At 47.0% G+C, this 27933-nt stretch overlaps 1 protein-coding gene across 10 annotated transcripts in view; it reads right to left on the bottom strand.

The window, feature by feature from the left end:
- Nucleotides 1-814: 814 nt before the first annotated feature.
- LOC144113185 (protein regulator of cytokinesis 1-like) overlaps nt 815-27933 on the bottom strand; it is a 290994-nt gene continuing 263875 nt past the window's right edge. For 7 of the 10 annotated variants that reach the window (XR_013310678.1, XR_013310679.1, XR_013310675.1 and 4 more), the window contains 5 exons: nt 24742-24962; nt 11803-11949; nt 6968-7195; nt 5478-5624; nt 815-1003 (listed from right to left, as the gene is read on the bottom strand). Coding sequence is in view for 2 of the 10 variants with exons in the window: in XM_077646127.1 (XP_077502253.1) it covers nt 13467-13517; nt 23201-23344; nt 24742-24962 (416 nt within the window). In the remaining 8 variants the exon portion in view is untranslated. Of the gene's footprint in view, nt 1004-5477; nt 5625-6967; nt 7196-11802; nt 11950-13292; nt 13518-22380; nt 22553-23200; nt 23345-24741; nt 24963-27933 lie in introns of those variants that run through there. The other 3 variants (XR_013310681.1, XM_077646127.1, XM_077646125.1) reach the window with 3 other exon arrangements.

The raw sequence follows: 27933 nt of genomic DNA, 5'->3' as shown, positions 1-27933 counted from the left end.
TGCCATGAAAGCTGCAAAATCCGTGAGGGGATTTGCGTACAGCCCTTGGAACCAAGCGCTATCATCGCCGCAATTGCTGGAAGGAGGAGGGAAGAGCTTGCTTGGGTGCCGCCACACAACACTTTTTCACACCAATGTAGTTTTTGTCATTTGTGCGTTTGTAAACTCTGCAAAAATTGCAGCGACTACTTCCGCCAAACTGACCATGTAACTGGTGACCAGCTCAGGGGGTCCACTGAAAATAACATCCTCGCAGCTGCTTGAAAAAATTCACCAAATCTCTCCACTCACGTCCTGTGATAACTGCGCATATTTGCAACCGATCAGCTGAATGAAGCCAGATTGTGACAATATAGCATGCCATATGAGAAATGCTACAATCGAGGTGTTGAAGCGAACTATTCGAGATGCATGAAGTATATTAATCTATCAGTGGTAAAATTAATGAAGTCACACCTTTTAAGGCAGAGACTAAAATTGACACAACACAGCACGCATCGCATATTTAGCAGTGTACTGTTCACTGCACCATGTTTTGTCCTTGTTGCAACAGATATTCTTAAGAATGAGTATGAGCGCACATGCCCCTTTTCACAAACTATGCCTTGAAGTTTGGGCCAGCCTTGTCGCTTTAATCTGGATTGTGGAATTCTTCTTCTGGTGCAGTTTAGCCAACCATAGAGTCCTTTATTTTGTTTGCCAACATAAATCTGGGAAAACCTAAACAGAGGGATAAAAGAGGAGGAGGAAGGAGGTGGTCCACAAGCAAAACTCACGCGAGGAAGCTCCGCCTCGAGCCTCTTTCTCTCCATCATTTCAAGAAGAAGGCGGCCACCACGGTTGTTGAGGCGGAATGGGTCGGCGGAGCGCTTCTCGAACTCAAGGAAGCGAGCCCAGAGCTTTTCGCCGCTCGACTTTCATCAAAATGGGCTTGTTTTTGCGTGGAACTCCCTCAGCCTTCTGAGCTCTTCCTCCAGTTCTTCAAGCCTCCGATCTGAAAAGTCTGAAAAGGCAGGAGGCAGCATATATGAGGAGTGGCATGCATGCAAGAGCAGCAAATCAAATCAAATGTCAAATAAGAATTTATTGAGTACATGAGCGACGAACACATTAACGCCAGTACACAGCCGAGCGTCCCAGAATCAGGACATTAATTTGGTTTAGTATTAATTAAACGAGGGTCCCTCTACAAATAAACAAGCAGCAACACGGCAGCAACAATAACTTAGATTGGTTTCCTTTATGGGGACACGTCCCAAAGAGACTCAGGCTATGAGGGACACTGTAGAGGAGAGCTCCGGGCAATTTTGACCACGTGGGGTTGTATAACGTGCACTGAAATCGCATAGTACACTGGCCTCTAGCATTTCGCCTCGATCAAAATGAGACTGTTGTGGGCAGGATCAATCCCATATCTTCCGAGTCAGCAGCAGAGGATCATGACCACTGAAGCACAGCTCTGGCTTACACTAAAGTACTGCATTTACATGACCTTAAGTTGACCAATTTTTCAAAATTTGAAAATCTGAAGTGGTTAAGTGAAGTGGTTGATCTAAAATTGAAACCAAAGCATTGCACCATAAATAAAGGCGAGACAAAAGAGATATCAGGCATGCTGCAGTGTGGTTTGGTTACATTTTTGCTGCGTGGCTCCATCGCATCGCTCTTGGACCATGCCTTGAGCAGCTGCTATGTCAACACGCAGAACCCGCCTCCCCACCCTGCCCAAGGCATTCGCGTTCTACTCTTAAAACGTATCGCCCAAGTTTTTTTTTGTGTACTTTCAGCCGCGCACTCGGCGCTCAATGGAGTTTCGATAGTTGATGGAAGGACCGCTGTTCCAATCACGGCGGCACCGCCACTCGGAACTGCAGCGGCTCCAGGGAGTGGGGTAGCCGACGGAAGAGCTGATGCCGCTCGCGCGTAATTCCTCTTCGACTCAGACGAATTTGACTACTGCCAGCCACGTTTCACAAGTCTTTAATGTAGTGCTTTGTCATTCGTGCTCCCGGTCCGGTAAGCGTCGGTGCTCGTTCACGGCTACATTCGAGACGGCTGTCATTCTATATGCCGAGGAAACGAACTGTGCGCCGGGCAGCAAGTTCGACATTCACAACGGGTGACACAGGTGTGGCAGCTGCAACGAGGCAAAATTTTCAGCTGTTCCACATGATGTGATGCAGCTGTTTGCGAAGTGCGGGATTTTGCTGCACGAAGATGTTAGAACGACGCGCTGTGGGACCACAGCAGCGATCACGACAGCAGCGCTAGCTAAGCGATTTCACAAGTGTGAACGAATAGTCCAGTGGCTAATACATTTTCGTTTTGGAATGTGCCCGCGCACGGCAGCCGATAGTGGCTGCCTATACATACATGGAGGTTGCAGGATAGTGCTATTGCATTCTATTCTGAAACGCTAAGCGTAAATGACCTCAAAGTTTGTTTGCTTTTTTTTGTTCAGAACTGCCATGTGGGGGAGTAGACTTACATTCGAGTCGACTTACAGTCTTGTAAATACATTAACACAGCTTATACACATAAAGAGAAAGTACATGTGATTCAAGCAAAGCAACTTAACCGATTATCAGGTCAAGAACAATAAAGCTAAACTAAAATAACAATCATTATAATTGGTACTGTAGAAAACAAAAATGCAACACAGTATAAATGATTTAAATATTCATTATTAAAAGCAGCTATCAATAATAAGGGTTGTCAAAGAATATAATCGAGAGAAAGTTTCCACGAAATAGTCAATTTTCATTTGATTGAAACAGACAGAAACTTTGCCGGTTTTAAACTGAGGGGAAATAATCCCGTAAACACAGGCGATATGAAAACTTGATTTTTTGAAATTGAAACTTCAGGCAGCTAAATATATTTGCGAGCTGTAAATGTAGTGCGATTACTATTCTGCAAAAAACTACTACTGCACTCAAACAAATTAATAACATAAGATATGCTCACATAGCAAAGGCAAGGAATTGAAAATACAGTCGAGCCTGCTTATAATGAACCTCACGGTTGCGCGGATTGAGTTTGCCATATCGGACGATGGTAGTAAGTGGACTTCCCTTGTTACAACAACAAAAAAAAAAAACTGGAGGAGGCACTTGAGCTCAGCCTGGAAGGTATGATTGCGAGAACGTTAATGAGTTAACGCATGTGCATTTGGTCATTTTCAACTGTACATTCATAGATCCCTGGGAGTCCGCATACCACTCCTGGCACAGTGGTGCGACGGTTAAAGGGGTCCCGAAACATTTTCAGGGCATTGCTTTGCCTATTGGTTGCATAGTATGAGTTATGATGTACCACCATGGGCGCTCTAAGCATCATGGGGCGGAGAGCTACCGACTGCAGAACTACAACTCATCGCCAAAAAATATTGAAAAAGCAAACGTTGTTCGATAATTAAGAATGTCCTATCATTCGATATGATCTCTATGACCCGTAACAAAAGAGCAGAAAAGTATGTAAATGCAAATTTTGCTCAAAATATTGCTGGTTGGTTGATTGTTGAGGAAAAGAATTGGCGCAATGTATGCCTCATATATCCTTGGACACCTGAACCGCGCCATAAGGGAAGGGATAGAGGGAGTGAAAGAAGAAAAGGAGAAAGAGGTGCTGTAGAGGAGGGCTCTGCAATAATTTCGACCGCCTGGGGATCTTTAACGTGCACTGACATCGCACGCGCACCTTAGCCTCTTGCCTCCATAAAAACGCCCGTCGCGGTCGGCTTCGATACTACGTCATTTCGTTTCCTCAAAACTAATTTTCATTTTCCCTTTTGACTCTGTACACCGCACGGACGCCCCCTGCATTTCGCCTGTACACAATTAAGGTCGCCGCGGCAGGTAGTGAACCCACATCCTCGGACAGCAGCTGAGCTCCTTACTAAAGTAACCTGGAGGCCCCGATCATGGTCTGTTTCCCTTTCCCTACTTTCATCTCCTCCTTCATGCCTTCCCTCGCGTAATGGCTGAGGAAAAAATTGGTTTTTGGGGAAAGGCAACGGCGTAGTATCTGTCTCACATACCGGCCCACACCTGAACTGCCATTGCAAGTGGCATAACCCCGCTAATAAATTCTCTCGGCCATAAACATTTTCATGAATGCATTTCCCATACTTCAGCATTTCCCATGCATCAGCATACATGTGTAGTGGGAAGAAGTGTGGTAGCTCCCCAGATGTGCCTAGGTGCAGAGGATCAAAGAATTAAAAAAAAGGAAATATGCGCAAATGTGCGAGGGCCATTCCAGCGAAGATGCGACAGAGAAATGCAATGGCTTCCTTGCAGCGTCTACAGGCAATGGGGCAAATTATCTGAGAGCTACAACCAAGTGCTTGGATAAGGGCAGGTCCAGTAGTAACGCAGTATAGTAACAGCACCTAAAACAAAGACTGCGATAGCCAGCTGGCGCAGCTCTTTTGTGCAATGGAGTAAAGGGGTGAAGCATTTGAAATCTATGAGCAAGAGATCCCGACTCGCCATTGCTGTCGACTGACCGAATATGCTTCACTTGTGTTAAGGATTTCAGTTTATGAGGGTTTAACCTCGCAAAGGGACTCAGGCTATGAGGGATGCCGTAGTGAAGAGCTCCAGTAATTTAGACCACCTGGGTTCTTTTAACGTGCGTGACATCGCACAGTACACAGGCCTCTACAATTTCGCTTCCATCGAAATTCACACGCCGCGACCGGGATCGAACCCGCGTCTTTTGGGTCAGCAGCAGAGCGCCGTAACCACTGAGCCAACGTGGCAGCCTACTCGTGTTAAGGATAACGCAAATTCGGACCACATTCTGCGAGCACTAAAAGAAGGAGCTGTGAATATATTAAGCAAAAAAATGTCAATCGACATTCTTATGAAATCAAATTCACAATAAATGTCATCACACCCCATTCAATCGTTAGTTTTCAGAATCAGGTAGTTTGGATCACACATTTTCCTGGATAATGTTTTTCTCTCGCATTTTTTTTTCAGCATATCAACAAGAATTTACTGTACTGGTTATGTGAAAGGTTAGATACTTTCTTCACTGGCCAAGCACTGTGCATGTCACGACCACTTTTGCCAAGATGTTCTTTTAGCTTCCTGGAGTGACAGATTGACAAATCTGCCCGCCTGCCACTACAACGTTGCCACACTGTCCTAGACAAAAAACCGTAAAAGCAGTGCAGACACACTATAGCAGTAAATGCTGCTTTTAAAACACTAATCCCAGGTCGAACATTCACTGCAACACTACCTGTTGCGACATGCGGCACGTGCACATGGGTCACCTGAGGCAGTGTCCCGAAGACCTATGCTAATATCGCTGTGAATGTGAGGGCGAACAGTGGCTACAAAGATCTGGAATTCCTTTCCTGCGATGCAAAGCGAAAGCAATTTGGAGCAATTGTTCGGCGGGCACTAAGTAATAATTTGCACGAGAATACATGGCACCCTTTACTCTTTCAACAGGGTTCTCACCCTCTCCTGCCGTTCTCTGTCCTCGAGATTGTAGGCTTCGTGCTGTGAGCTGAGGTGCTTCAGGAAGTCCTCTGCCCACTCAGTGAAGAACTGTTCATCCTCCACACTAGTGTGCCTGCTGATATGTGTCTTGATCTCTTCTTAAAGCTGGAACAAAAACAAAAAAAAAACTCAAGAAACCCAAGACACTAATAGCAGCATTAAATGCAACAGCCCAAAAACAAGCTCAACAGCTGATCAAGCATGCGCTATCTTCCACAAGTGGCAACTTCGAAGATGCACGACCACGGGCAAGAATTTTTCAATGAAGTCAGCTGGATCGTATGGGGACTATACTCCGTTTCATATATAAGATGCAACACTGAAAGGTACGGAAGTAGTGCACGTGAAAAGATAAGAGAGAGGCTCGTTACTCCGCACTTGTTTTGTGCTCGAGTGGGCTAAGAAACGAGAAAGCAGCACTTTCATCAGCAACAGTGCACTTACTCAAGCTCATGACAAACGATAACTGGTATAAAGATATCGCTAGTAACGAACAAATTATTCACATTTATCAATTCTTCCATTGCTGCCGTGCAAAAATAAACCATACATATCGATAAAATTATCGGCGCAATAAAGCCTGCAGCTATAGGATTATGGCCATCCGGTAGGTCTTTACCAATAAAATGTCTGAAAATCTGAAGAAAAAATTAAACATTTTAAAGCAAATGCCATGAAAGCTGCAAAATCCGTGAGGGGATTTGCGTACAGCCCTTGGAACCAAGCGCTATCATCGCCGCAATTGCTGGAAGGAGGAGGGAAGAGCTTGCTAGGGTGCCGCCACACAACACTTTTTCACACCAATGTAGTTTTTGTCATTTGTGCGTTTGTAAAGTCTGCAAAAATTGCAGCGACTTCTTCCGCCAAACTGACCATGTAACTGGTGACCAGCTCAGGGGGTCCACTGATAATAACATCCTCGCAGCTGCTTGAAAAAATTCACCAAATCTCTCCACTCACGTCCTGTGATAACTGCGCATATTTGCAACCGATCAGCTGAATGAAGCCAGATTGTGACAATATAGCATGCCATATGAGAAATGCTACAATCGAGGTGTTGAAGCGAACTATTCGAGATGCATGAAGTATATTAATCTATCAGTGGTAAAATTAATGAAGTCACACCTTTTAAGGCAGAGACTAAAATTGACACAACACAGCACGCATCGCATATTTAGCAGTGTACTGTTCACTCCACCATGTTTTGTCCTTGTTGCAACAGATATTCTTAAGAATGAGTATGAGCGCACATGCCCCTTTTCACAAACTATGCCTTGAAGTTTGGGCCAGCCTTGTCGCTTTAATCTGGATTGTGGAATTCTTCTTCTAGTGCAGTTTAGCCAACCATACAGTCCTTTATTTTGTTTGCCAACATAAATCTGGGAAAACCTAAACAGAGGGATAAAAGAGGAGGAGGAGGAAGGAGGTGGTCCACAAGCAAAACTCACGCGAGGAAGCTCCGCCTCGAGCCTCTTTCTCTCCATCATTTCAAGAAGAAGGCGGCCACCACGGTTGTTGAGGCGGAATGGGTCGGCGGCGCGCTTCTCGAACTCAAGGAAGCGAGCCCAGAGCTTTTCGCCGCTCGACTTTCATCAAAATGGGCTTGATTTTGGCGTGGAACTCCTTCAGCCTTCTGAGCTCTTCCTCCAGTTCTTCAAGCCTCCGATCTGAAAAGTCTGAAAAGGCAGGAGGCAGCATATATGAGGAGTGGCATGCATGCAAGAGCAGCAAATCAAATCAAATGTCAAATAAGAATTTATTGAGTACATGAGCGACGAACACATTAACGCCAGTACACAGCCGAGCGTCCCAGAATCAGGACATTAATTTGGTTTAGTATTAATTAAACGAGGGTCCCTCTACAAATAAACAAACAGCAACACGGCAGCAACAATAACTTAGATTGGTTTCCTTTATGGGGACACGTCCCAAAGAGACTCAGGCTATGAGGGACACTGTAGAGGAGAGCTCCGGGCCATTTTGACCACGTGGGGTTGTATAACGTGCACTGAAATCGCATAGTACACTGGCCTCTAGCATTTCGCCTCGATCAAAATGAGACTGTTGTGGGCAGGATCAATCCCATATCTTCCGAGTCAGCAGCAGAGGATCATGACCACTGAAGCACAGCTCTGGCTTACACTAAAGTACTGCATTTACATGACCTTAAGTTGACCAATTTTTCAAAATTTGAAAATCTGAAGTGGTTAAGTGAAGTGGTTGACAAAATTGAAACCAAAGCATTGCACCATAAATAAAGGCGAGACAAAAGAGATATCAGGCATGCTGCAGTGTGGTTTGGTTACATTTTTGCTGCGTGGCTCCGTCGCATCGCTCTTGGACCATACCTTGAGCAGCTGCTATGTCAACACGCAGAACCGGCTTCCCCACCCTGCCCAAGGCAGCCGATGGTGGCTGTCCATAAGTAGCAAACCGGCACCAGCCCACTCCCCACACGTGGCCGCAGATTGCGTCTGCTGATAAACAGCGGCGGCCCGATAACGCATTCGCGTTCTACTCTTAAAACGTATCGCCCAAGTTTTTTTTTTTGTTTACTTTCAGCCGCGCACTCGGCGCTCAATGGAGTTTCGATAGTTGATGGAAGGACCGCTGTTCCAATCACGGCGGCACCGCCACTCGGAACCGCAGCGGCTCCAGGGAGTGGGGTAGCCGACGGAAGAGCTGATGCCGCTCGCGCATAATTCCTCTTCGACTCCGACGAATTTGACTACTGCCAGCCATGTTTCACAAGTCTTTAATGTATTGCTTTGTCATTCGTGCTCCCGGTCCGGTAAGCGTCCGCGCTCGTTCACGGCTACATTCGAGACGGCTGTCATTCTATACGCCGAGGAAACGAACTGTGCGCCGGGCAGCAAGTACGACATTCACAACATGTGACACAGGTGTAGCAGCTGCAGGGAGGCAAAATTTTCAGCTGTTGCACGTGATGTGATGCGGCTGTTTGCGAAGTGCGGGATTTTGCTGCACGATAATGTAAGAACGACGCGCTGTGGGACCACAGCAGCGATCACGACAGCAGCGCTAGCTAAGAGATTTCGCAAGTGTGAACGAGTAGTCCAGTGGCTAATACATTTTCGTTTTGGAATGTGCCCGCGCACGGCAGCCGATAGTGGCTGCCTATACATACATGGAGGTTGCAGGATAGTGCTATCGCATTCTATTCTCAAACGCTAAGCGTAAATGACCTCAAAGTTTGTTTGCCTTTTTTTGTTCAGAACTGCCATGTGGGGGAGTAGACTTACATTCGAGTCGACTTAGTCTTGTAAATACATTAACACAGCTTATACACATAAAGAGAAAGTACATGTGATTCAAGCAAAGCAACTTAACCGATTATCAGGTCAAGAACAATAAAGCTAAACTAAAATAACAATCATTATAATTGGTACTGTAGAAAACAAAAATGCAACACAGTATAAATGATTTAAATATTCATTATTAAAAGCAGCTATCAATAATAAGGGTTGTCAAAGAATATAATCGAGAGAAAGTTTCCACGAAATAGTCAATTTTCATTTGATTGAAACAGACAGAAACTTTGCCGGTTTTAAACTGAGGGGAAATAATCCCGTAAACACAGGCGATATGAAAACTTGATTTTTTGAAATTAAAACTTCAGGCAGCTAAATATATTTGCGAGCTGTAAATGTAGTGCGATTACTATTCTGCAAAAAACTACTACTGCACTGAAACAAATTAATAACATAAGATATGCTCACATAGCAAAGGCAAGGAATTGAAAATACAGTCGAGCCTGCTTATAATGAACCTCACGGTTGCGCGGATTGAGTTTGCCGTATCGGACGATGGTAGTAAGTGGACTTCCCTTGTTACAACAACAAAAAAAAAAACTGGAGGAGGCACTTGAGCTCAGCCTGGAAGGTATGATTGCGAGAACGTTAATGAGTTAACGCATGTGCATTTGGTCATCTTCAACTGTACATTCATAGATCCCTGGGAGTCCGCATACCACTCCTGGCACAGTGGTGCAATGGTTAAAGGGGTCCCGAAACATTTTCAGGGCATTGCTTTGCCTATTGGTTGCATAGTATGAGTTATGCTGTACCACCATGGGCGCTCTAAGCATCATGGGGCGGAGAGCTACCGACTGCAGAACTACAACTCATCGCCAAAAAATATTGAAAAAGCAAACGTTGTTCGATAATTAAGAATGTCCTATCATTCGATATGATCTCTATGACCCGTAACAAAAGAGGAGAAAAGTATGTAAATGCAAATTTTGCTCAAAATATTGCTGGTTGGTTGATTTTTGAGGAAAAGAATTGGCGAAGTGTATGCCTCATATATCCTTGGACACCTGAACCGCGCCATAAGGGAAGGGATAGAGGGAGTGAAAGAAGAAAGAGAGAAAGAGGTGCCGTAGAGGAGGGCTCTGCAATAATTTCGACCGCCTGGGGATCTTTAACGTGCACTGACATCGCACAGCGCACGGGCACCTTAGCCTTTTGCCTCCATAAAAACGCCCGGCGCGGTCGGGTTCGATACTACGTCATTGCGTTTCCTCAAAACTAGTTTTCATTTTCTCTTTTGACTCTGTACACGGCACGGACGCCTCCTGCATTTCGCCTGTACACAAACACGGTCGCCGCGGCAGGTAGTGAACCCGCATCCTCGGACAACAGCTGAGCTCCTTACTAAAGTAACCTGGAGGCCCCGATCATGGTCTCTTTCCCTTTCCCTACTTTCAACTCCTCCTTCATGCCTTCCCTCACGTCATGGCTGAGGAAAAAATTGGTTTTTGGGGAAAGGCAATGGCGCAGTATCTGTCTCACATACCGGCCCACACCTGAACTGCCATTGCAAGTGGCATGACCCCGCTAATAAATCCTCTCGGCCATAAACATTTTCATGAATGCATTTCCCATACTTCAGCATTTCCCATACATCAGCATGCTTCAGCATTTCCCATGCTTCAGCATACATGTGTAGTGGGGAGAGGTGTGGTAGCTCCCCAGATGTGCCTAGGTGCAGAGGATCAAAGAATTAAAAAAAAGGAAATATGCGCAAATGTGCGAGGGCCATTCCAGCGAAGATGCGACAGAGAAATGCAATGGCTTCCTTGCAGCGTCTACAGGCAATGGGGCAAATTATCCGAGAGCTACAACCAAGTGCTTGGATAAGGGCAGGTCCAGTAGTAATGCAGTATAGTAACAGCACCTAAAACAAAGACTGCGATAGCCAGCTGGCGCAGCTCTTTTGTGCAATGGAGTAAAGGGGTGAAGCATTTGAAATCTATGAGCAAGAGATCCCGACTCGCCATTGCTGTCGACTGACCGAATATGCTTCACTTGTTTTAAGGATTTCAGTTTATGAGGGTTTAACCTCGCAAAGGGACTCAGGCTATGAGGGATGCCGTAGTGAAGAGCTCCAGTAATTTAGACCACCTGGGTTCTTTTAACGTGCGTGACATCGCACAGTACACAGGTCTCTAGAATTTCGCTTCCATCGAAATTCACACGCCGCGACCGGGATCGAACCCGCGTCTTTTGGGTCAGCAGCAGAGCGCCGTAACCACTGAGCCAACGTGGCAGCCTACTCGTGTTAAGGATAACGCAAATTCGGACCACATTCTGCGAGCACTAAAAGAAGGAGCTGTGAATATATTAAGCAAAAAAATGTCAATCGACATTCTTATGAAATCAAATTCACAATAAATGTCATCACACCCCATTCAATCGTTAGTTTTCAGAATCAGGTAGTTTGGATCACACTTTTTCCTGGATAATGTTTTTCTCTCGAATTTTTTTTTCAGCATATCAACAAGAATTTACTGTACTGGTTATGTGAAAGGTTAGATACTTTCTTCACTGGCCAAGCACTGTGCATGTCACGACCACTTTTGCCAAGATGTTCTTTTAGCTTCCTGGAATGACAGATTGACAAATCTGCCCGCCTGCCACTACAACGTTGCCACACTGTCCTAGACAAAAAACCGTAAAAGCAGTGCAGACACACTATAGCAGTAAATGCTGCTTTTAAAACACTAATCCCAGGTCGAACATTCACTGCAACACTACCTGTTGCGACATGTGGCACGTGCACATGGGTCACCTGAGGCAGTGTCCCGAAGACCTATGCTAACATCGCTGTGAATGTGGGGGCGAACAGTGGCTACAAAGATCTGGAATTCCTTTCCTGCGATGCAAAGCGAAAGCAATTTGGAGCAATTGTTCGGCGGGCACTAAGTAATAATTTGCACGAGAATACATGGCACCCTTTACTCTTTCAACAGGGTTCTCACCCTCTCCTGCCGTTCTCTGTCCTCGAGATTGTAGGCTTCGTGCTGTGAGCTGAGGTGCTTCAGGAAGTCCTCTGCCCACTCAGTGAAGAACTGTTCATCCTCCACACTAGTGTGCCTGCTGATATGTGTCTTGATCTCTTCTTCAAGCTGGAACAAAAACAAAAAAAAAAAACTCAAGAAACCCAAGACACTAATAGCAGCATTAAATGCAACAGCCCAAAAACAAGCTCAACAGCTGATCAAGCATGCGCTATCTTCCACAAGTGGCAACTTCGAAGATGCACGACCACGGGCAAGAATTTTTCAATGAAGTCAGCTGGATCGTATGGGGACTATACTCCGTTTCATATATAAGATGCAACACTGAAAGGTACGGAAGTAGTGCACGTGAAAAGATAAGAGAGAGGCTCGTTACTCCGCACTTGTTTTGTGCTCGAGTGGGCTAAGAAACGAGAAAGCAGCACTTTCATCAGCAACAGTGCACTTACTCAAGCTCATGACAAACGATAACTGGTATAAAGATATCGCTAGTAACGAACAAATTATTCACATTTATCAATTCTTCCATTGCTGCCGTGCAAAAATAAACCATACATATCGATAAAATTATCGGCGCAATAAAGCCTGCAGCTATAGGATTATGGCCATCCGGTAGGTCTTTACCAATAAAATGTCTGAAAATCTGAAGAAAAAATTAAACATTTTAAAGCAAATGCCATGAAAGCTGCAAAATCCGTGAGGGGATTTGCGTACAGCCCTGGGAACCAAGCGCTATCATCGCCGCAATTGCTGGAAGGAGGAGGGAAGAGCTTGCTTGGGTGCCGCCACACAACACTTTTTCACACCAATGTAGTTTGTCATTTGTGCGTTTGTAAACTCTGCAAAAATTGCAGCGACTTCTTCCGCCAAACTGACCATGTAACTGGTGACCAGCTCAGGGGGTCCACTGAAAATAACATTCTCGCAGCTGCTTGAAAAAATGCACCAAATCTCTCCACTCACGTCCTGTGATAACTGCGCATATTTGCAACCGATCAGCTGAATGAAGCCAGATTGTGACAATATAGCATGCCATATGAGAAATGCTACAATCGAGGTGTTGAAGCGAACTATTCGAGATGCATGAAGTATATTAATCTATCAGTGGTAAAATTAATGAAGTCACACCTTTTAAGGCAGAGACTAAAATTGACACAACACAGCACGCATCGCATATTTAGCAGTGTACTGTTCACTCCACCATGTTTTGTCCTTGTTGCAACCGATATTCTTAAGAATGAGAATGAGCGCACATGCCCCTTTTCACAAACTATGCCTTGAAGTTTGGGCCAGCCTTGTCGCTTTAATCTGGATTGTGGAATTCTTCTTCTGGTGCAGTTTAGCCAACCATAGAGTCCTTTATTTTGTTTGCCAACATAAATCTGGGAAAACCTAAACAGAGGGATAAAAGAGGAGGAGGAGGAAGGAGGTGGTCCACAAGCAAAACTCACGCGAGGAAGCTCCGCCTCGAGCCTCTTTCTCTCCATCATTTCAAGAACGCGGCCACCACGGTTGTTGAGGCGGAATGGGTCGGCGGCGCGCTTCTCGAACTCAAGGAAGCGAGCCCAGAGCTTTTCGCCGCTCGACTTTCATCAAAATGGGCTTGTTTTTGGCGTGGAACTCCTTCAGCCTTCTGAGCTCTTCCTCCAGTTCTTCAAGCCTCCGATCTGAAAAGTCTGAAAAGGCAGGAGGCAGCATATATGAGGAGTGGCATGCATGCAAGAGCAGCAAATCAAATCAAATGTCAAATAAGAATTTATTGAGTACATGAGCGACGAACACATTAACGCCAGTACACAGCCGAGCGTCCCAGAATCAGGACATTAATTTGGTTTAGTATTAATTAAACGAGGGTCCCTCTACAAATAAACAAGCAGCAACACGGCAGCAACAATAACTTAGATTGGTTTCCTTTATGGGGACACGTCCCAAAGAGACTCAGGCTATGAGGGACACTGTAGAGGAGAGCTCCGGGCAATTTTGACCACGTGGGGTTGTATAACGTGCACTGAAATCGCATAGTACACTGGCCTCTAGCATTTCGCCTCGATCAAAATGAGACTGTTGTGGGCAGGATCAATCCCATATCTTCCGAGTCAGCAGCAGAGGATCATGACCACTGAAGCACAGCTCTGGCTTACACTAAAGTACTGCATTTACATGACCTTAAGTTGACCAATTTTTCAAAATTTGAAAATCTGAAGTGGTTAAGTGAAGTGGTTGACTTAAAATTGAAACCAAAGCATTGCACCATAAATAAAGGCGAGACAAAAGAGATATCAGGCATGCTGCAGTGTGGTTTGGTTACATTTTTGCTGCGTGGCTCCGTCGCATCGCTCTTGGACCATACCTTGAGCAGCTGCTATGTCAACACGCAGAACCGGCTTCCCCACCCTGCCCAAGGCAGCCGATGGTGGCTGTCCATAAGTAGCAAACCGGCACCAGCCCACTCCCCACACGTGGCCGCAGATTGCGTCTGCTGATAAACGGCGGCGGCCCGATAACGCATTCGCGTTCTACTCTTAAAACGTATCGCCCAAGTTTTTTTTTTTTGTGTACTTTCAGCCGCGCACTCGGCGCCCAATGGAGTTTCGATAGTTGATGGAAGGACCGCTGTTCCAATCACGGCGGCACCGCCACTCGGAACCGCAGCGGCTCCAGGGAGTGGGGTAGCCGACGGAAGAGCTGATGCCGCTCGCGCATAATTCCTCTTCGACTCCGACGAATTTGACTACTGCCAGCCATGTTTCACAAGTCTTTAATGTATTGCTTTGTCATTCGTGCTCCCGGTCCGGTAAGCGTCCGCGCTCGTTCACGGCTACATTCGAGACGGCTGTCATTCTATATGCCGAGGAAACGAACTGTGCGCCGGGCAGCAAGTACGACATTCACAACATGTGACACAGGTGTAGCAGCTGCAGGGAGGCATAATTTTCAGCTGTTGCACGTGATGTGATGCGGCTGTTTGCGAAGTGCGGGATTTTGCTGCACGATGATGTAAGAACGACGCGCTGTGGGACCACAGCAGCGATCACGACAGCAGCGCTAGCTAAGAGATTTCGCAAGTGTGAACGAGTAGTCCAGTGGCTAATACATTTTCGTTTTGGAATGTGCCCGCGCACGGCAGCCGATAGTGGCTGCCTATACATACATGGAGGTTGCAGGATAGTGCTATCGCATTCTATTCTCAAACGCTAAGCGTAAATGACCTCAAAGTTTGTTTGCTTTTTTTTGTTCAGAACTGCCATGTGGGGGAGTAGACTTACATTCGAGTCGACTTAGTCTTGTAAATACATTAACACAGCTTATACACATAAAGAGAAAGTACATGTGATTCAAGCAAAGCAACTTAACCGATTATCAGGTCAAGAACAATAAAGCTAAACTAAAATAACAATCATTATAATTGGTACTGTAGAAAACAAAAATGCAACACAGTATAAATGATTTAAATATTCATTATTAAAAGCAGCTATCAATAACAAGGGTTGTCAAAGAATATAATCGAGAGAAAGTTTCCACGAAATAGTCAATTTTCATTTGATTGAAACAGACAGAAACTTTGCCGGTTTTAAACTGAGGGGAAATAATCCCGTAAACACAGGCGATATGAAAACTTGATTTTTTGAAATTAAAACTTCAGGCAGCTAAATATATTTGCGAGCTGTAAATGTAGTGCGATTACTATTCTGCAAAAAACTACTACTGCACTGAAACAAATTAATAACATAAGATATGCTCACATAGCAAAGGCAAGGAATTGAAAATACAGTCGAGCCTGCTTATAATGAACCTCACGGTTGCGCGGATTGAGTTTGCCGTATCGGACGATGGTAGTAAGTGGACTTCCCTTGTTACAACAAAAAAAAAAAAAAACTGGAGGAGGCACTTGAGCTCAGCCTGGAAGGTATGATTGCGAGAACGTTAATGAGTTAACGCATGTGCATTTGGTCATCTTCAACTGTACATTCATAGATCCCTGGGAGTCCGCATACCACTCCTGGCACAGTGGTGCAACGGTTAAAGGGGTCCCGAAACATTTTCAGGGCATTGCTTTGCCTATTGGTTGCATAGTATGAGTTATGCTGTACCACCATGGGCGCTCTAAGCATCATGGGGCGGAGAGCTACCGACTGCAGAACTACAACTCATCGCCAAAAAATATTGAAAAAGCAAACGTTGTTCGATAATTAAGAATGTCCTATCATTCGATATGATCTCTATGACCCGTAACAAAAGAGGAGAAAAGTATGTAAATGCAAATTTTGCTCAAAATATTGCTGGTTGGTTGATTTTTGAGGAAAAGAATTGGCGAAGTGTATGCCTCATATATCCTTGGACACCTGAACCGCGCCATAAGGGAAGGGATAGAGGGAGTGAAAGAAGAAAGAGAGAAAGAGGTGCCGTAGAGGAGGGCTCTGCAATAATTTCGACCGCCTGGGGATCTTTAACGTGCACTGACATCGCACAGCGCACGGGCACCTTAGCCTTTTGCCTCCATAAAAACGCCCGGCGCGGTCGGGTTCGATACTACGTCATTGCGTTTCCTCAAAACTAGTTTTCACTTTCTCTTTTGACTCTGTACACCGCACGGACGCCTCCTGCATTTCGCCTGTACACAAACACGGTCGCCGCGGCAGGTAGTGAACCCGCATCCTCGGACAACAGCTGAGCTCCTTACTAAAGTAACCTGGATGCCCCGATCATGGTCTCTTTCCCTTTCCCTACTTTCAACTCCTCCTTCATGCCTTCCCTCACGTCATGGCTGAGGAAAAAATTGGTTTTTGGGGAAAGGCAATGGCGCAGTATCTGTCTCACATACCGGCCCACACCTGAACTGCCACTGCAAGTGGCATGACCCCGCTAATAAATCCTCTCGGCCATAAACATTTTCATGAATGCATTTCCCATACTTCAGCATTTCCCATACATCAGCATGCTTCAGCATTTCCCATGCTTCAGCATACATGTGTAGTGGGGAGAGGTGTGGTAGCTCCCCAGATGTGCCTAGGTGCAGAGGATCAAAGAATTAAAAAAAAGGAAATATGCACAAATGTGCGAGGGCCATTCCAGCGAAGATGCGACAGAGAAATGCAATGGCTTCCTTGCAGCGTCTACAGGCAATGGGGCAAATTATCTGAGAGCTACAACCAAGTGCTTGGATAAGGGCAGGTCCAATAGTTAACGCAGTATAGTAACAGCACCTAGAACAAAGACTGCGATAGCCAGCTGGCGCAGCTCTTTTGTGCAATGGAGTAAAGGGGTGAAGCATTTGAAATCTACGAGCAAGAGATCCCGACTCGCCATTGCTGTCGACTGACCGAATATGCTTCACTTGTGTTAAGGATTTTAATTTATGAGGGTTTAACCTCGCAAAGGGACTCAGGCTATGAGGGATGCCGTAGTGAAGAGCTCCAGTAATTTAGACCACCTGGGTTCTTTTAACGTGCATGACATCGCACAGTACACAGGCCTCTAGAATTTCGCTTCCATCGAAATTCACACGCCGCGACCGGGATCGAACCCGCGTCTTTTGGGTCAGCAGCAGAGCGCCGTAACCACTGAGCCAACGCGGCAGCCTACTCGTGTTAAGGATAACGCAAATTCGGACCACATTCTGTGAGCAACTTAAAAAAGGAACTGTTAATATCTTAAGCCAAAAAATGCCAATCGACATTCTTATGAAATCAAATTCACAATAAATGTCTTCACACCCCATTCAATCGTTAGTTTTCAGAATCAGGTAGTTTGGATCACACTTTTTCCTGGATAATATTGCAGCGGGTAGACGACGACGACATTGAGCGATTGAACGAGCGGACGAGGAAGAAGACGAGAACTCATCTCTGGCTGTGTTCTGAGTGCCGCCTGTAGCTGTTCATTCGTTTATGTAAATAACTGTAAATATATTCTTTCCCGCAACATATTTGGTGGAGGTGCGGCTTTCCTCTACGCCTACCGAAGACTGAGCTCCGCAGCGGCCGCCAGCTGACTTCGCTCACCATGACCCAAGACGCCTCCCAGCAAACATCACAATCGCTCGTTCTTTCTTCCCCTCGTGACCCTGGGACATTTTCTGGCACCGACAATGTTGACGTGGACGACTGGATCAACCTGTATGAACGCGTGAGTACGTACAACCGCTGGGATCCGACTCCTATGCTCGCGAATGTCATCTTCTATCTAAAAGACCCCGCCCGCGTCTGGTACGAGACTCACAAAGATGATTTGACCAGGTGGGACGTCTGCAAGCAGAAACTGCGCGAGCTGTTTGGACGGTTGCTCGGCCGAACACTCGCCGCTATGAGGGAGCTTGCGTCCAGAGCTCAAAAGTCTACAGAATCCTATGTTTCCTACATTCAGGACGTGTTGGCCCTCTGCCACAAAGTTGACAATAACATGCCCGAATCTGACAAAGTGGGTCACGTGTTGAAGGGGATTGCCGACGACGCCTTCAGCCTGCTCGTCTGCAAGAACTGCACTACAGTCGACGGCATTATTAAGGAATGTCGCCGCTTCGAGGAAGCTAAAAGCAGACGTATTAGTCAGCCGTACACACGCCTCCCCAACACGGCTGCGACTTCCTCATGTGAAGACCTGCTGCACCGGCAAACTCCTGCGCCTCCAGAAAATGTGACCCGCATCATTCGACGCGAACTCGAAGCTATGTCCCCTGCCTCCCTGCCTCTACATGATGCCGACAACCACTTGCCCACCATCTCGATGGTACAAGCCGTCGTCCGTCAAGAGCTTGCAAACCTTGGCCTCCAGCCCGTCAGCCCTGTGCGTCCTTCTTCACCACCCGACATCACTGCGATTGCTCCTGAACGACCTTCCTACTTCGCTCCATGTCGCCGTAACCCTAACGACTGGCGGACACCCGACGACAGACCCATTTGTTTCCTCTGCCACCGCATTGGCCACATCTCCCGTCACTGTCACAATTATTGGTCTCGTCGTAGCACATACAGTCATCTAAGCTCTCACCGCAACGATGACCAGCCCCGCCACTTCACGCCCCCTCCAGCCCAGCAGAGTGTACCATTGACGGCCAGATTTCCCGCTCCAGCCGCTCCCCGTCCCCCCAGCGTCGGCAGTCTCGTTCGCGCCTACGCCGTCGCTCCTCTCCTGGCCCCTACGGACGCTCGCAAGTGGAAAACTAGACGCTGCAGTGTCTGGAGGTGATGCTGCAGTACAGCCCCAGTCCCAAAATCCTCGCTTAGCCCTTCGCGCACACCAAAATTTGCTCGCTATTCATGTCGATGGAGTCCCTGTGAAAGCCCTGATCGACACGGGCGCGCACGTGTCCGTCATGAGTTCCACCCTACGACGCCGCCTCAGAAAGGTACTGACCCCTGCACCCACAGCCGTTCTCCGCGTTGCCGACGGCGGAACACCTCCTGTGGTTGGACTATGCACAGCCCGTGTGACCATATCCGGCCGCCATACATCCGTTCTATTCTCTGTTCTGGACCAGTGCCCTCATGACGTCATTCTTGGCCTCGACTTCCTGTCTGAGCATTCAGCCCTCATCAACTGCGCCACCAGTGTTGTCCAGCTTGACCTTCCTCTTTCTGCTGAGTCGCCGTCCCCAGTTGTACCTCGTCTTTGTGCTGTCGACTTTGTCCGTCTACCGCCTCAAGCCGCAACTTAATTTCTTTCTCATCTGTTCCCCCTGTCCCTGATGGCCCCTACGTAGTCACTCCGGACCTTGACGTTGCCCTCACGCGAAGTATTGCGCTTGTGCACACTGTCTTTACAATGTCGGCAAACCGTGCGTACCTTCCGGTTCTGAACTTTGGCTCGTCTACCCAACCGCTCCCGCAAGGCATCTCACTCGCCACGCTGTGCCCTGCTGCCAAATGTGTCATATCAGTGGGGGACAGCTGCTTACCTTCCACTCATCAATGCCTGTTGCCTGCGGCAACATCACCAGAGAAACCAACGGATGACTACGCCGACATGATCTGTTTTGACCTACCAGCGATGCAAGCTCACGATCTTAGGTGCTTCTTATCATCTTTTCGCGACATCTTCGACTTTGATGCCAGTGTTTTGACTCGTACCTCTGTGGTGACACATCGGATAAACACCGGTGATGCCGCTCCTCTCCACAGACGTCCGTACCGCATGTCCAGCGCTGAACGCACCGTCATAAATCAAGAGGTCGATAAGATGCTCGCAAAAGACATCATCGAGCCCTCGTCAAGCCCTTAGGCTTCTCCAGTTGTCCTGGTAAAAAAGAAGGACGGCAGCTGGCGCTTCTGCGTTGATTACCGGCACCTAAACCGCATCACAAAAAAAGACGTATATCCTCTCCCGAGGATCGATGATGCATTAGATTGCCTCCACGGCGCAAAATATTTCTCTTCAATTGATCTTCGATTGGGGTTCTGGCAAATTGCCGTAGATGAAAAGGACCGTGAAAAGACCGCCTTCGTGACCCCTGATGGCTTATACCAATTTAAAGTCATGCCATTCGGACTCTGTAACGCGCCGGCTACCTTTGAACGAATGATGGACTCCCTTCTTCGCGGCTTTAAGTGGTCTACCTGCCTCTGCTACCTAGACGATGTTGTGGTTTTCTCACCTACTTTTGCCACGCACCTCGAACGCCTCTCCAGTATTTTGACAGTGTTTCGTAACGCCGGACTCCAGCTGAACTCATCGAAATGCAAATTCGGTCGCCGCCAACTCACTATTCTTGGACACCTGGTTGATGCTTCTGGTGTACGCCCAGATCCAGTCAAAATTCAAGCCGCGAAGGAGTTTCCTCTTCCTAGGTCGTCGAAAGATGTGCGCAGCTTTGTCGGCTTGTGCTCGTATTTTCGACGTTTTATCAAAGATTTCGCCGGCACCGCTCGCCCCCTCACCGACCTTCTTAAGAACGACACCCCCTTTATCTGGGGCCCTGCTCAAGAAAACTCATTTTCCTCCCTCGTTCATTTGCTAACCTCTCCGCCCATCTTAGCCCATTCTGACCCGTCGTCTCCCACAGAGATTCGCACTGACGCCTCCGGATATGGGATCGGTGCCGTGCTAGCCCAACGTCAACAGGGCCAAGATCGCGTCATCGCTTATGCCAGCCGCCTACTTTCCGCCGCAGAGCAAAATTACTCTATTACTGAGCGCGAGTGTCTCGCCCTTGTCTGGGCTGTCGCTAAATTCCGCTCGTACCTGTTCGGCCGCTCATTCACTGTCGTCACTGATCACCACGCTCTCTGTTGGCTGTCTACACTAAAAGATCCCACCGGTCGCCTTGGTCGCTGGGCTTTGCGCCTTCAAGAGTATTCATACTCTGTCGTGTACAAGTCCGGTCGTCACCACCAGGATGCTGACTGTTTATCCCGATACCCTGTGGAGCCACCTGACCTCGAAGACGCTGAGACCCTACCCTGCCTCTTAGCTATCACTGCTCTCACGGATATCGCCAACGAACAGCGCAACGACTCATCTTTACAACCTATCTTTGATGGCCTCTGCTCTGCAAAGCGATCTCCGTCTCTGCAACTTTATGTGCTCCAGAATGGCATTTTGTATCGCCGCAACCTACGCTCCGACGGTCCTCCACTGCTCCTCGTCATACCCCAACATCTCCGTTCTTCTGTCCTTGAGGAATTGCACGATCTCCCGACAGCCGGCCACCTTGGCGTGTCCCGCACGTACGCTCGAGTGCGGCACCGCTTCTTTTGGCCTGGTCTGTATCGTTCCGTCAAGCGTTACGTTGCCGCTTGCGACCTGTGTCAACGACGGAAAAGGCCCTCCACTTTGCCTGCCGGTCTTCTACAACCCATCGACGTACCTCCGGAACCTTTTCACCGTGTTGGCCTCGACCTTCTTGGCCCTTTTCCCACGTCCCTCTCCGGTAACAAGTGGATCGCTGTCGCAACTGATTATACGACTCGGTACGCCATCACGCATGCTTTGCCCACCAGCTGCGCTACCGATGTCGCCGATTTTCTTCTCCAAGACGTAATTCTTCACCATGGCGCCCCACGTCAACAGCTCACCGACCGCGGTCGTTATTTTCTGTCTAGAGTGATTGATGACATCCTTCGTTCGTGTCCCACGCAGCACCAGCTCGCGACAGCTTACCATCCACAAACCAACGGGCTTTTGGAACGGTTCAACCGCACGCTCACCGATATGTTAGCAATGTACGTCTCACCGGACCACCGCGATTGGGACGCAGCCTTGCCTTATGTGACATTTGCGTACAACTCTTCACGGCGTGACACAACAGGCTATTCCCCTTTCTACCTTTTGTTTGGTAGGCACCCCCTATTGCCTTTGGACACACTCATGCCGTCTTCTTCAGTCCCCACCACTGCTTACGCTCAGGACGCCATCGCCCAGGCCACGCTGGCTCGCCAAATAGCCCGTAGTCGGCTCCGTGCCTCTCAAGCTTCCCAGAAGTCCGCCTACGACCGCCGGCACCGGGCCGTCGAATATCACCCCGGATCACTCGTCCTTCTCTCAATGCCGTCGCGCAGCGTTGGTCTCTCCGAGAAGCTCCTTTCTCACTACCGTGGCCCTTACCGTGTGGTGCGCAGAGTCACCGACGTGAACTATGAAATTGCTCCCCTTGCGTCCTCGCCATCATCCTCTGGCCCCTCTACTGACGTGGTCCATGTATGCCGCCTCAAACCTTATCACGACGCTCCTACGCCACCACTCTAACGACGAGACGGCGCTTCATCAGCCGGGGGTCCTGCAGCGGGTAGACGACGACGACATTGAACGAGTGGACGAGGAAGAAGACGAGAACCCATCTCTGGCTGTGTTCTGAGTGCCGCCCGTAGCTGTTCATTCGTTTTTGTAAATAACTAAATATATTCTTTCCCGCAACAATATGTTTTTCAGACGCATTTTTCTTTCATTATATCAACAAGAATTTACTGTACTGGTTATGTGAAACATTAGATATTTACTTTTTTCACTGGCCAAGGACTGTGCATGTCACGACCACTTTTGCCAAGATGTTCTTTTAGCTTCCTGGAGTGACAGATTGACAAATCCGCCCGCCTCCCACTACAACGTTGCCAAACCACCGTAAAAGCAGTGCAGACACTCTAAAACAGTAAATGCTGCTTTTAAAACACTAATCCCAGGTCGAACATTCACTGCAACACTACCTGTTGCGACATGCGACACGTGCACATGGGTCACCTGACGCAGTGCCCCGAAGACCTATGCTAACATCGCTGTGAATGTGAGGGCGAACAGTGGCTACAAAGATCTGGAATTCCTTTCCTGCGATGCAAAGCGAAAGCAATTTGGAGCAATTGTTCGGCGGGCACCGAGTATTAATTTGACCCAGAATACATGGCACCCTTTACTCTTTCAACAGGGTTCTCACCCTCTCCTGCCGTTCTCTGTACTTCTCGAGATTGTAGGCTTCGTGCTGTGAGCTGAGGTGCTTCAGGAAGTCCTCTGCCCACTCAGTGAAGAACTGTTTGTCCTCCACACCAGTGTGCCTGCGTGTCTTGATCTCTTCTTCAAGCTGGAACAAAAACAAAAAAAAAAACTCGAGAAACCCAAGACACTAATAGCAGCATTAATTGCAACAGCCCAAAAACAAGCTCAACAGCTGATCAAACATGCGCTATCTTACACAAGTGGCAACTTCGAAGATGCACGACCTCGGGCAAGAATTTTTCGATGAAGTCAGCTGGTTCGTATGGGGACTATACTCCGTTTCATATATAAAGTGCAACAATGAAAGGAACGGAAGTAGTGCACGTGAAAAGATAAGAGAGAGGCTCGTTACTCTGCACTTGTTTTCTGCTCGAGTGGTCTAAGAAACGAGAAACAACACTGTCATCAGCAACAACAGTGCACCTACTCAAGCTCATGACAAACGACAACTGGTATAAAGATATATCGCTAGTAACGAACAAATTCTTCACATTTATCAATTCTTCCATTGCTGCCGTGCAAAAATAAACCATACATATCGATAAAACTATCGGCGCAATAAAGCCTGCAGCTATAGCATTAGGCCATCCGGTAGGTGTTTACCAATAAAATGTCTGAAAATCTGAAGAAAAAACTAAACATTTTAAAGCAAATGCCATGAAAGCTGCAAAATCCATGAGGAGCTTTGCGTACATCCCTGGGAACCAAGCGCTATCATCGCCGCAATTGCTGGAAGGAGGACGGAAGAGCTTGCTTGGGTGCCGCCACACAACACTTTTTCACACCAATGTAGTTTTTGTCATTTGTGCGTTTGTAAACTCTGCAAAAATTGCAGCGACTTCTTCCGCCAAACTGACCATGTAACTGGTGACAAGCTCAGGGGGTCCACTGAAAAAACATTCACGCAGCTGCTTGAAAAAATGCACCAAATCTCTCCACTCACGTCCTGTGATAACTGCGCATATTTGCAACCAATCAGCAGAATGAAGCATGTAATTTCCAATTCTATGCCAAGTTAAGCAAACAGGGAAAAGAGGGACCAGATTGTGACAATATAGCATGCCATATGAGAAATGCTACAATCGAGGTGTTGAAGCGAACTATTCGAGAGCAATGAAGTATATTAGTCTATCAGTGGTCAAATTAATGAAGTCACACCTTTTAAGGCAGAGACTAAAATCGACACTAAACACAGCACGCATTGCATATTTAGCAGTGCACCGTTCACTCCACCATGTTTTGTCCTTGTTGCAACAGATAATCTTAAGAATGAGTATGAGCGTACATGCCCCTTTTCACAAACTATGCCTTGAAGTTTAGGCCAGCCTTGTCGCTTTATTTGGATTGTGGAATTCTTTTTCTAGTGCAGTTTAGCCAACCATACAGTCCTTTATTTTGTTTGCCAACATAAATTTGGGAAAACCTAAACAGAGGGATAAAAGAGGAGGAGGAGGAAGGAGGTGGTACACAAGCAAAACTCACGCGAGGAAGCTCCGCCTCGAGCCTCTTTCTCTCCCTCATTTCAAGAAGAAGGTGGCCGCCACAGTTGTTGAGGCGGAATGGGTCGGCGGCGCGCTTCTCGAACTCAACGAAGCGAGCCGAGAGAGCTTCCCGCCGCTCGACTTTCATCAAAATGGGCTTGCTTTTGGCGTGGAACTCCTTCAGCCTTCTGAGCTCTTCCTCCAGTTCTTCAATCCTCTGGTCTGAAAAGTCGGAAAAGGCAGGAGGCAGCACATATGAGGAGTGGCATGCATGCAAGAGCAGCAAATCAAATCAAATAAGAATTTATTGGGTACATGAGCGACGAACACATTAACGCCAGTACACAGCCGAGCGTCCCAGAATCAGGACACTAATTTGGTTTAGTATTAATTAAACGAGGGTCCCTCTACAAATAAACAAGCAGCAACATGGCAGCAACAATAATTTGGATTGTTTTCCTTTATGGGGACACGTCCCAAAGAGACTCAGGCTATGAGGGACACTGTAGAGGAGAGCTCCGGGCAATTTTGACCACGTGGGGTTGTATAACGTGCACTGACATCGCATAGTACACTGGCCTCTAGCATTTCGCCTCGATCAAAATGAGACTGTTGTGGCCAGGATCAATCCCGTATCTTCCGAGTCAGCAGCAGAGCATCATGACCATTGAACCACAGCTCTGGCTTACACTAAAGTACTGCATTTACACGACTGTAACTTGACCAATTTTTCAAAATTTGAAAATCGGAAGTGGCTTAAGTGCAGTGTTTAACTTAAATTCGAAACCAAAGCATTCCACCATAAATAAAGGCGAGACAAAAGAGATATCAGGCATGCTGCAGAGTGGTTTGGTTACATTTTTGCTGCGTGGCTCCGTCGCATCGCTCTTGGACCATGCCTTGAGCACCTGCTATGTCAACACGCAGAACCGGCCACCCCACCCTGCCCAAGGCAGCCGATGGTGGCTGCCCATAAGTAGCAAACTGGCACCAGCACACTCCCCACACGTGGCCGCAGATTGCGTCTGCTGATAAACGGCGGCGGCCCGATAACGCACTCGCGTTCTACTCTTAATAGGTATTGCCCAAGTTTTTTTTTTTGTGTACTTTCAGCCGCGCACTCAGCGCTCAATGGAGTTTCGATAGTTGATGGAAGGGCCGCTGTTCCAGTCACGGCGGCACTGCCACTCGGAACCGCAGCGGCTCCGGGGAGTGGGGTAGCCGACGGAAGAGGTGATGCCGCTCGCGCGTAATTCCTCTTCGACTCCGACGAATTTGACTACTGCCAGCCACGTTTCACAAGTCTTTAATGTAGTGCTTTGTCATTCGTGCGCCCGGTCCGGTAAGCATCGGTGCTTGTTCACGGCTAAATTCGAGACGGCTGTCATTCTATACGCCGAGGAAACGAACTGTGCGCCGGGCAGCATGTTCAACATTCACAACGGGTGACACAGGTGTGGCAGCTGCAGCGAGGCAAAATTTTCAGCTGTTCCACGTGATGTGATGCGGCTGTTTGCGAAGTGCGGGATTTTGCTGCACGATGATGTTAGAACGACGCGCTGTGGGACCACAGCAGTGATCACGACAGCAGCACTAGCTAAGAGATTTCGCAAGTGTGAACGAGTAGTCCAGTGGCTAATACATTTTCGTTTTGGAATGTGCCCGTGCACGGCAGCCGATAGTGGCTGCCTATACATGGAGGTTGCAAGGTAGTGCTATCGCATTCTATTCTCAAACGCTAAGCGTGAATGACCTCAAAGTTTGTTTGCTTTTTTTTTTCAGAACTGCCATGTGGGGAAGTAGACTTATACCCCTGCCACACGGCAAATCTAATGTCATTCCCATCGAAAGACATTTGTTCGACTTAATGTCATTTATTCTGCGTGCTGCTACACGGCCAAAAGTAATGCCATTTGCAAATGATGGCGATTGCGATGGAGAAAAAGTGCAGCATAAAAACATTTCGATCTATGCTTCAATATGTTTCGAAAAGTATTGTTTTGCGAATGGAAACAGATTTCAAAATTTTAATCCTTGTTTCAATAACGAGTTGATCACTGCTATCCACCAGGAGTCCAAGCCAAGCCAAAGTTCAGCCAGCGGCGGCAGACACTTTGATTAGAGCGTAAGTCTCCGACTCTGTCCACTGAGCTCGGTTTTTTGCCCCGCCCTCGGCCATCGCGGATCCAGCAAGAATAAATAACAAACAACTCCTAGCGCACAACTACCGCAGCAATTGACACAGCCAGCACTCCGGACTCCGGCAACACAACGCACGCGCCTGCCGCTGGCTCATGGGCTGGCTACGGCTGGCTTTGGACCACGCTACACAAAAAAGCCAAAAACATGCCTGCTCGACCATTCCGGTTGGCTGGTAGCGAGAGTGAGTTATATTTTTTTCTGGTGCTATTCGGTATTATTATATAAATGAATGAACGACTACAGAATTATACGGGCGTTGAAATATTATAATGCTTGTGTCGCGTTTGAAATTTATGTTCGGTGCATATTCTCACCAAGTCTCTGGTGTCGAGGGAACACATTAGCTCGGAGTTTGCTGGCGAATGAGTTCCCCAAACTCATTCGATACCTAATGTCGTTTTCATCGAATGTCATTATATTTTCTCGTGTGGCAGCAACTAATGTCGTTTTGAACGAATGTCATTCGATGGAAATGACATTAAATTTGCCGTGTGGCAGGGGTATTACATTCGAGTCGACTTACAGTCTTGTAAATACATTAACACAGTTTATACACATAAACGGAAAGTACATGCGATTCAAACAAAGCAACTTAACCGATTATCAGGACAAGAACAAAAAAGCTAAACTAAAATAACAATCATTATAATTGGTACTGTAGAAAACCAAAATGCAACACAGTATAAACGATTTAAATATTCATTATTAAAAGCAGCTATCAATAATAAGGGTTGTCAAAGAATATAATCGAGAGAAAGTTTCCGCAAAATAGTCAAGTTTCATTTGATTGAATTTTCATTTGACAGAAACTTGGGCGGTTTTAAACTGAGGGGAAATAATCCCGTAAACACAGGCGATATGAAAACTTGATTTTTCGAAATTAAAACTTCAGGTAGCAAAATATATTTGTGAGCTGCAAATGTAGTGCGATTACTATTCTGCAAAAAACTACTACTGCACTGAAACAAATTAATAACATAAGATATGCTCA

Source organism: Amblyomma americanum, chromosome 1 (genome assembly GCF_052857255.1).
Source record: "Amblyomma americanum isolate KBUSLIRL-KWMA chromosome 1, ASM5285725v1, whole genome shotgun sequence".
Taxonomy (NCBI): Eukaryota; Metazoa; Arthropoda; class Arachnida; order Ixodida; family Ixodidae; genus Amblyomma; species Amblyomma americanum.
Note: the sequence above shows the minus strand (reverse complement) of the source record. Positions and strands in the feature narration are given on the sequence as shown.